Source organism: Lichenostomus cassidix, chromosome Z (assembly GCF_008360975.1).
Source record: "Lichenostomus cassidix isolate B80296 chromosome Z, HeHo_3.0, whole genome shotgun sequence".
Classification (NCBI taxonomy): Eukaryota; Metazoa; Chordata; class Aves; order Passeriformes; family Meliphagidae; genus Lichenostomus; species Lichenostomus cassidix.
The window spans coordinates 67057454-67067265 of NC_139511.1; the positions used below are offsets into that span (position 1 = coordinate 67057454).

At 49.9% G+C, this 9812-nt stretch overlaps 1 protein-coding gene across 1 annotated transcript; it reads right to left on the bottom strand.

The window, feature by feature from the left end:
- Positions 1–4169: 4169 nt before the first annotated feature.
- LOC146425165 (alpha-galactosidase MYORG-like) lies at positions 4170–7594 on the bottom strand. Its single transcript, XM_085042356.1, has one exon. The coding sequence runs from the start codon at positions 7284–7286 to the stop codon at positions 5187–5189; it is 2100 nt and encodes a 699-aa protein (XP_084898482.1). The 5' UTR covers positions 7287–7594; the 3' UTR covers positions 4170–5186.
- Between the last annotated feature and the right edge of the window lie 2218 nt (positions 7595–9812).

A 9812-nucleotide genomic window follows, 5' to 3' on the forward strand; every position in this document is an offset into this window, starting at 1 on the left:
GAAACAAACCTGGCCGAGCAAGTCCGGAGATTGATTGAAGAGAGCCATCAGAAACTAAGGAAAGAGCTCACAGAAAGATTTTTCCATGCCACACCAAAACCAACCCGAGTCTCTGCCATCAGGAGCAGACGTACTCCAGTCAGGGAAAGAAAACAAACTCCATGACGTGACCTCTGGTTTTTCCTTCAAGAGCATGGGGAAGACATGAGGAAGTGGGATAGGAAACCCACCTCCACCTTAGCAGCCCGGGTACATGAATTGAAAACAGAAACATCCACTTCAGGAGGCTCATCTAGGTACAACACTGCCCCAGTCTCTTGTGGACAGAACCCCCGACAGAATGGAAAGGATAATATGACTGATCCTCTTGAAGGAACCTCAGGAACACATTTACGGGAGAAGAACATCGTGCACCAAAAACAGGATTAGAGGAGCCCTGCCTCTAGCCAGGTAGAGGAAAGGGATAATCGGATCTATTGGACTGTGTGGATCCGATGGCCTGGCACGTCTGACCCACAAAGATACACGGCTTTGGTTGACACCGGCGCTCAATGCACCCTGATGCCATCCAGGTATGTGGGGACCGAATCCATTTCTATTTCTGGGGTGACAGGAGGATCCCAGCAGCTGACTGTACTGGAAGCTGAAGTGAGTTTAACTGGGAACGAGTGGCAGAAACACCCCATTGTGACTGGTCCAGACGCCCCATGCATCCTTGGCATAGATTATCTCAGGAGTGGATATTTCAAAGACCCAAAGGGACATCGCTGGGCTTTTGGGATAGCAGCCGTAGAGACAGAAGACATAAGACAACTGAATAGCCTGCCTGGTCTCTCAGACAACCCATCTGCTGTAGGACTACTGAGAATTGAAGAACAGCGGGTACCAATTGCTACAGCAACAGTGCATCGCCGGCAATACCGCACTGACAGAGACTCTGTGGCCCCCATCCATAAGATGATTCGGGATCTTGAGAGCCAAGGGGTGGTCAGCAAGGCTCACTCACCCTTTAACAGCCCTATATGGCCGGTGCGTAAGTCCAGTGAAGAATGGAGACTGACGGTGGATTACCGTGGCCTGAATGAAGTCACACCACCACTGAGTGCTGCTGTACCGGACATGTTGGAACTTCAGTACGAGCTGGAATCCAAGGCAGCAAAGTGGTATGCGACCATTGATATTGCCAATGCCTTTTTCTCCATTCCTCTGGCAGCAGAGTGCAGGCCTCAGTTTGCTTTCACCTGGAGAGGTGTGCAGTACACATGGAACCGACTGCCCCAGGGGTGGAAGCACAGTCCCACCATCTGCCATGGACTGATCCAGGCTGCACTGGAAAAGGGTGAGGCTCCAGAACATCTGCAGTATATTGATGACATCATTGTGTGGGGGGACACAGCAACGGAAGTATTTGGGAAAGGAGAGAAAATCATCAAAATTCTCCTGGAAGCTGGTTTCGCCATCAAGAAGAGCAAAGTCAAGGGACCTGCCCGAGAGATCCAGTTCCTGGGAGTAAAGTGGCAAGATGGACGGCGTCAGATTCCTTCTGAGGTCATCAATAAGATCATCGCGATGTCTCCACCAACCAACAAGAAGGAGACGCAAGCCTTCCTAGGCACCATAGGCTTTTGGAGAATGCACATCCCTGAGTACAGCCAGATCGTGAGTCCTCTCTACCTCATAACCCGCAAGAAGAACGATTTCCACTGGGGCCCTGAACAGCAGCAAGCCTTCACCCAGATCAAACAGGAGATCGCTCATGCGGTAGCCCTTGGACCAGTCAGGACAGGACCAGAGGTAAAGAATGTGCTTTACTCTGCAGCCGGGAGCCATGGTCTGTCCTGGAGCCTTTGGCAGAAGGTGCCTGGTGAGACCCGAGGTCGACCACTAGGATTCTGGAGTCGAAGTTACAGAGGGTCTGAAGTCAACTACACTCCCACCGAGAAAGAAATCTTGGCAGCTCACGAAGGAGTCCAAGCCGCCTCAGAGGTGATCGGCACAGAAACACAACTTCTCCTTGCACCCCGACTGCCAGTGCTGGGGTGGATGTTCAAGGGAAGGGTTCCCTCTACTCACCATGCCACTGATGCCACGTGGAGCAAATGGATTGCCCTCATCACACAGCGCGCCCATATTGGAAACCCGAATCGCCCTGGGATTCTGGAAATCATAACAAACTGGCCTGAAGGTGAGACTTTTAAATTATCTTCAGAAGAAGTAGAGGAGCAAGTAGCACGTGCCGAGGAAGCACCCCCGTATAACGAGCTGCTGGAGAGTGAAAGACGCTATGCCCTCTTCACCGATGGGTCCTGCCGAATTGTAGGCGCAGATCGGAAATGGAAAGCTGCAGTATGGAGCCCCACACGACAAGCTGTACAGGCTACCGAGGGACAAGGTGGATCGAGCCAGGTCGCAGAGCTTAAAGCCATCCAACTGGCTTTGGATATTGCTGAACGAGAGAAATGGCCAAGGCTCTATCTCTACACTGACTCCTGGATGGTAGCCAACGCGCTATGGGGATGGTTAGATCGCTGGAGAAAGGCTAACTGGCAGCGCAGAGGAAACCCCATCTGGGCCGCTGAGATTTGGCAGGACATCGCCGCCCGGGCAGAAAAGCTGACCGTGAAAGTTCGACACGTGGATGCACATGTACCTAAGAGTCGGGCTAATGAAGAGCATCGTTACAACGAGCAGGTGGACCGAGCTGCCAAGGTGGAAGTGTCACAGGTGGATCTGGACTGGCAGCACAAAGGAGAATTATTTCTAGCTCGTTGGGCCCATGATGCCTCTGGTCATCAAGGGAGAGATGCGACATACAGGTGGGCTCGTGATCGAGGGGTGGACTTGACCATGGACAACATCTCACAGGTCATCCACAGCTGTGAGACTTGCGCTGCAATCAAACAGGCCAAGCGGGTGAAGCCTCTGTGGTATGGTGGACGATGGTCAAAGTACAGGTATGGGGAAGTATGGCAAGTTGACTACATCACACTTCCCCAAACCCGCCAAGGAAAGCGCTACGTGTTGACCATGGTGGAAGCAACCACGGGATGGATAGAGACCTACCCTGTGCCTCATGCTACTGCCCGGAACACCATCTTGGGTCTGGAAAAGCAAGTCCTGTGGAGACATGGTACCCCTGAGAGAATTGAGTCTGACAATGGAACCCATTTCAAGAATGGCCTCATAAGCACCTGGGCTAGAGAACACGGAATTGAATGGATATACCACATCCCCTATCATGCACCAGCTGCCGGGAAAGTTGAACGGTGCAACTGACTACTTAAGACAACTTTGAAGGCACTTGGCGGGGGAACCTTCAAAAATTGGGAACTGAACTTAGCAAAGGCCACCTGGATGGTTAACACAAGGGGTTCTATCAATCGAGCTGGTCCTGCCGAGTCCGAACCTTTGCACACAGTGGATGGAGATAAAGTCCCTGTGGTACATGTAAGAGGTTTTTTAGGAAAGACTGTTTGGATTAGTCCCACCTCAGGGAAAGGCAAACCCATCCGTGGAGTGGTTTTTGCCCAAGGACCTGGTTATACTTGGTGGGTGATGCAGGCAGATGGAGAAACCCATTGTGTCCCACAAGGAGACCTTATCTTAAGTGAGAACTGTGTAGATGGTAATAGAATAAGGGGTGGATACTGTCCTAGGTTGCAATATTGATGTAGTTAAGTATTCTATTACCACCAGCTGTGGGCCATTAGCTGCTATCACCCACTCCGGATGACAGGCAATGGGCCATCCGTTAGCTATTATCACTTGCTAATGACCCACCCGCATGACAGGCAATGGGCCATCAGGGACCCACCGTGTGACTCATGGACTTATCTCATCCCATTGTGAGATGCTCTGCCGAGGAGGGAGGAGCCAGGTGTTCCCAACTGGATATAACCTGGCCCTGGAACTGCCTGAGCTAGCCCTGTCTACTGGGTTCCCAGAGGACCAGAGCTACCACTGGATCTTCAGCTGGAGACTAGACCTTCACAGGATCACCGCTTCAACTGGACTACTTCAGTTGGACTGCTACTACCACCCTAACAGGGTGTTAGGTTGTATCTGACTTTGTCAGTGCTTTTCCTTGTATTATTTCACTTATTTTTAATTTCAATCTTGACTTGTGATCTCCTACTGGTTTGCTTTCAAACCAACACAGAGACTCCAAGTCAGAACTACCATTTAATAGGAAAATTTAAAGTAAAGGCAATAATACAGAAACACCAGCTTAAACTGACAGAGTCAGAATACAACCTGCTACTGTCTTGGTCAGGGTGGTGATAGCAGTGCAACTGAATTGTGACTGCAGTCCTGTTGGAGTGATGGATGTGTTCTGGTTGAAGTGGTGATCCTGAAGAGAGATCTGGTCTATCTTTGGAGGCCCAGTGGTGACTCCTGAGCTCTTCTCCTCTGGAAATCCAGTGGAAGAAGTACCTCAGTGTTCCAAAGTCTCAGCTTATATGCAGGTAGGAGTGTTCTGTTCCTCCCTTCTGGGCAGGGCATCTCACAATGGGATGATATAATTCTATGAGTCATTCCTGGAGACCTTGAAGGCCCATTAGCAGAGATAGTCCCATCCCCCCCAACCCCCCCCATATTGTTATCAGGGCTGAGTCATGCTGAAGATAAAGAACACTGCCACACCTGTTTTTAACAGCTTATGGAGATGGTGATAGAATACATCATTTTGGTTATATCTTCCATGTAAGCTAAAACAGAGATCATCTGTGAAAGTGGGTAACAAAGGAGTCCATGTAATTGCCTTTAGACACAAGAAAAATGCATCGCATTTCTTGATGGGAAAAGATTAGGGGCAGAGATTGTGTTTCTATATATTACACTTGTCACACAGCAGGGACAAACACACCCATCCAATACATTTTAATAAGTTATTGTAGAACACTTTGCCACACAGAAGAGAGGGCTTAGTGTTTCCTTCAAATTTCATTCTGAATATCACTACTTTAAAAATTATTAAAATCGTGTTTAATCCTTTAAAATATATTAAATTTATTATTTTATTTATTTATCAATCCGCAAATAAAAAACATTATCCCCAAGAACCGTGAAGTCTATTTAATTCCCCTCCTCCACCCCAGTCTCAAATGAAATGTGCAATTAGAGTTATTATTTGTTAGAAAGTCCTAGATAAGGTATGGTTATTCCAAAGCTGATGAAGAAGCCTATTAGGAAACTGAGAAGAAATAGGCAACTTCATCCAGGGCAATGGGATAGTTGGTGAGCAGTACCGGCGTCTTGTCAAACAGCTCCCCCCTGAAGCTGCGCCACTTGCCTGCTGGCAGGTAGACATCGCGCACAAGCTTGCCCTTCTCCACCACAGGGGCCACCATGAGGGTGTTCCCAACAAGGAACTGGGTGTCGATCTGGTGAGCAGTCTTGTCATGGGGCGAGATCCACCAGACGGGACGGATGATGGGGTCGCCTGTGCTGATGGACTCCTTTGCCAGCTCCAGCAGCAGCGGGGTCACCAGTGAATCATGGAGCTCTGTGAACTTCCGCGAAATCTCCACCACCTCCTCATCGTAGAGCCAGGGTGGAAAGGAGAACTGCATGGAGGGCATGAAGGCTGACATCTCAAGCCAACGCACAAACAGCTCCCGGTTGGGCTTGTCCGCTTCCCCCTCCGTCAAGTCGCCAACGAAGTTTCCTCCAATCATATCTGGCAGTACAAATGGGTACCCCAGCAAGCCGAAGGTGAGCACGGCAGGGATCATGGACTTGAAGCCAAGATCATATCCCCAGACGGAGTCACGATCAACGATGCGGAAGAAGCAGGAGATATTCTGTGATTGGTAGCCTGCCCGCACCTCAGCCAGATTATTGAAGAGGATGACCATCTCAGTGTAGCGTCGCGACCAGATGCTGGGGTCTGACAGGGGGAGGAAGGTGCTGAACTGCTCAGGCAGAAAGCTCGTCTCTCCCGCGTCAAACTTGTAGGACGCGATGCCATACTTGTGTTGGAACTGGCGCAGTTCGTTCTGGAACCATTCCCGGGCTGCTGGGTTGGTGACATCCACAACGCCCGCGATGCCATTCCACCACTGCACCAGAGCTGGCTGCTGCCCTGAGGGCTGCTTGACAAGCAGCTGACGCTGCTTCCCCACCTCAAAATTGGGTGAATCTTCGTGTATAAAGGGATGAACCCACAGAGTAACCTTAAATCCATCTTCCCTCAGTTTTGCAAACATCTCTGTTGCATTGGGGAACTTGATGGGGTCAAAGTCAAAGTCCCCATAGGCTTGGGTGTACTTGTCATCAATCTCTATGTGGCTGTAGCTAAAACGGTACTTCTTAATGTCTCTTGCTAAATTCAGAACTTTTTCCTGGTTTATATCTGTTTTGTAGAGAGCCCAAGTGGACCAGATGGGGTATCGGAAGATACTCTCATCAGGGACCTTGTAGGGCTTGTTGAGGTACCTGCTCAACATGTACTTGTGGATGGAGGTGACATCAGAGCCCACGCAGATGTGGTAGCTGAGCTCGGGGAAGGGCTGCTGGCCCTGCGGAGGCTGGTAGGGAGAGTCCTCATAGCGGGCCCGGAAGCGGAAGGCGTTCTCAGTGGTATCGAAGCCCAGGTGGAGGGGCACGGAGTCATCAATCCTGATGGCTGCCCCTTTGGAGGAGAGCCAGTAGCGCTCCATAACACTGCCATAGGGGTAACGAAAGCCGCAAACATCTCCAGTCACGTAGGGCACAGGCTCCTGGTCACCAGCAAAGTGGATGGGCCAGCTCTGGATGCTCATCTCCGAGCCCCCATACCAGTGGGCATCCTCCCAGAACATGGTGTGCTCCACGGCCAGGCCAGCTGCCAGCTCCTCCCAGTGCACGTGGTAGCACATCACCGTGTCTTCGGGCTTCTCCATCTGGATGAAGAATTTGAATGGCCCCCGGCTTGAGCGCGAGCAACTCAGGGTCTCAGCCTCCTTGGAGCACGACTTCAGGTCCAGGCTGCCCGAGCGGAAGGCCAGCCGGAACACCACCTCCCCTTGCTGGTTGCGGATGTCGAAGCCATCTCCCCTCATGTCCACCCGCTCCACCTTGAGCTGCTCCGCCTTCTGCTGGGACACCGCGTAGTAGCTCACGCCCGCCACCACAGCAACTAAGACAATGAGACCCAGCCCGATGGCAACCCACCTGAGCTTCTTCTTCTTCTTGGACGACTTCTGCTTCACCAGTGTGACATTTTCAGACGAGTGCCTTTTTTTGGCATCCCCCTTTGGATCGTTGCCATTTTTTCTGGAGTCGTGGGTAATCCCACTGTCCATTATCCCCTAGCAGCTTCAACACCTGGTGAGAAACTTTGCTGCTGAATTCTTTCCCTCCAGCTGGTGAAGAGACAATCCAAGGTGCTGCTTGAAGCTGTTCACAGCGTCCTTTCCCAAGCTAGCTGCTCACACCTGCAATATTATTTCATAAAACAGAGAGTTACAAACAACAAAAACCCCAGTTGAATCTTGCTGAGGGCCGCAGCTCCTCCTCTCTCTCTGCAGCCCAGCCTGCCCGCCCTGTGGCTCTGGCTCACTTTGCTCTGCAGGGACAGCTTGCTCACTGGCAGCTGGGCAGAGTTCTTTGAGCACGTCTGTGCCAGGATCCATATATGAACCTCTTTTGGCTGCAGCCTCGCTCCGCCCCATAGGGCAAGGGTGAAGGGATGAAAGTCAGACCAAAGCTTCAAGGAGAATGGGGAAGGCGCTGGTATCTGAGCATACAAGCTGGACATCACAGGATGATCTGTGTTTACATTAATTATGAGCACTGCTGCATTTCCTCTCCTATCCACAACCTCTCTGTATTAAATGCAGGCAGAGAAATGCTGTGCTGAAGTCTCCAGCTTCCACCTGCTGCTCCCCACCACCCCCCCGGGATGTAGCTGGCAGGTGATGTTTTATGTCCCTGAACTTTGCTCCTTCCCTGAGCTGTATGGGGACGTGGGGGTCTGGGGATGTGTTTGTCTTTCTCTTCACCTGCCTGCCCTGCTACCTGTTCCAAAGCCCCTCTGGCCCTGGCAGGGGAAAAAGGGAATCTTCCATTACATCTCTGTCTCTGTTTTCTCATTATCATTCAGTTCCCCTAATTTATCACAACTCTGTAGCTCCTGGTCTTATGCCAGACAAGATGCTATACTGCAGTGGGGATGGAAGATGTTTTGGTACAGTGTTTGAGGATAGGTGTATTAAATTGAAGTTGTTGCAAGACCAGGACTACATCAAAACCTTGTTTTGCTGACAAATGCACCTGAGAAGGTGATGTGTTCCAGCTGCATCGAGCATGACCAAGCCAGCTGATGCAGCACAGCTCAGCAGCTACTGCCTAAAAAAACACAGGCAGGAAAAACTGAGGCTGGTGGCCCAAGGCAATGCATTCTGTGCAGCCAGGCTCATGGCTCCTCAGGCCCCTTCCTGGGATCCAGTTGATCCGACAGGATGAACATTTGCAGGAGCAACCTATATGGAGAGGGGGGAAAAGGTGCCAGCTTGCTTATCTGAGCTGTACCCAGCAATCCACGGCCAGGTGTATTCCTCCATGTCACCATGACATCGGTATCTAAATATATAGAGATGATAAGCCACCCAGGGAGTCATTAAAAATGCCAGAGGTCACCACGTTTTGGATGGATCCCAGCAGATCCCAAGCAACCCAAAGGAGCTGCCTGGTTAGTTTCTGGAGTGCATTCTTGGGATGAATGAGACTTAGCTGAGCAAAAGAGCTGGAGTGGATACAAGTGTTCCCAGGCAAGCCCTGGCCAGGGGAGGGGGATAAGAGAAGGAAGGTTATTGCTGCCCCAGAGAGATGGTGATCCAGCACAGGGGTGGTTTTTGGGAGCAGGTTGGATTACAAGTGCTCAGGGCACTCTGCCAGCCCCAAAGTGCTCAGACCTGGCAGCCTCCCCAGTGCTGGCCTGGCTCCTGACACGGCTTTGCAGCTCCAGCCGGGTAGCTTCCAGCGAAACCCTCATGTTTTGCAAAACAACATTTTCACTCGGAAGGTGTTCTTATGTGCTGGGTCTCTCCTCAGTTGCTGGTTTCAGAGCTTTCCTCCTCTTCTTTCCTCCTTCTGCCTTTCCATCCAGCCTGGAGACAGGACTCTCCTTTAAGACAAATTGCACTATTTTCCAGGGTGTAAAAACACGGAATGGAAAGAAGAGTTTTATATTGTTTTGCTTTTCTTTTCTTTCTTCTTCTTTCTTTCTTCTTTCTTCTTTCTTCTTTCTTCTTTTTTCTTTCTTCTTTCTTCTTTCTTCTTTCTTCTTTCTTCTTTCTTCTTTCTTCTTTCTTCTTTTTTCTTCTTTCTTTTTTGTTTTGTTTTCTGGTAATATTAAGTAACATAATGTTTAATATGTTTTTAATATATTAAAAACGCTGAAACACAGGGACATCGTTATTCAAAAATCCATACAAGAATAAAGAATGTGAAGGAAGTTTCCAAGCTTTCTACGCAGTGATTTCACTCCCAGACAGTTGCTTTAAATCCCTTGATTTCCCCAGGAGCAGAAGACCAAGGACAGAAAAATCATATAGAAGGGAGTCAGGATTCCTGAGCCAAGCTGTTCTGCCCCTGCGACGTTAAACACATGATCACCACAATGGTATGGGGAAGACACTTTATTGAAAAAGTCCAGAGTTCTTAAACTGGTAGTTTCTTATGAGTTTACATATTTGTGAGGCACAAGTATGTATAACAAATGTGCTTCACCAACCACCACAGACCACATTAGAAACAGGCATCAGGTGTAACCAACTGTGAGCCACACGGTGTGAGCACTTCTTGGTTTTAATAATTGTTTTACAAGC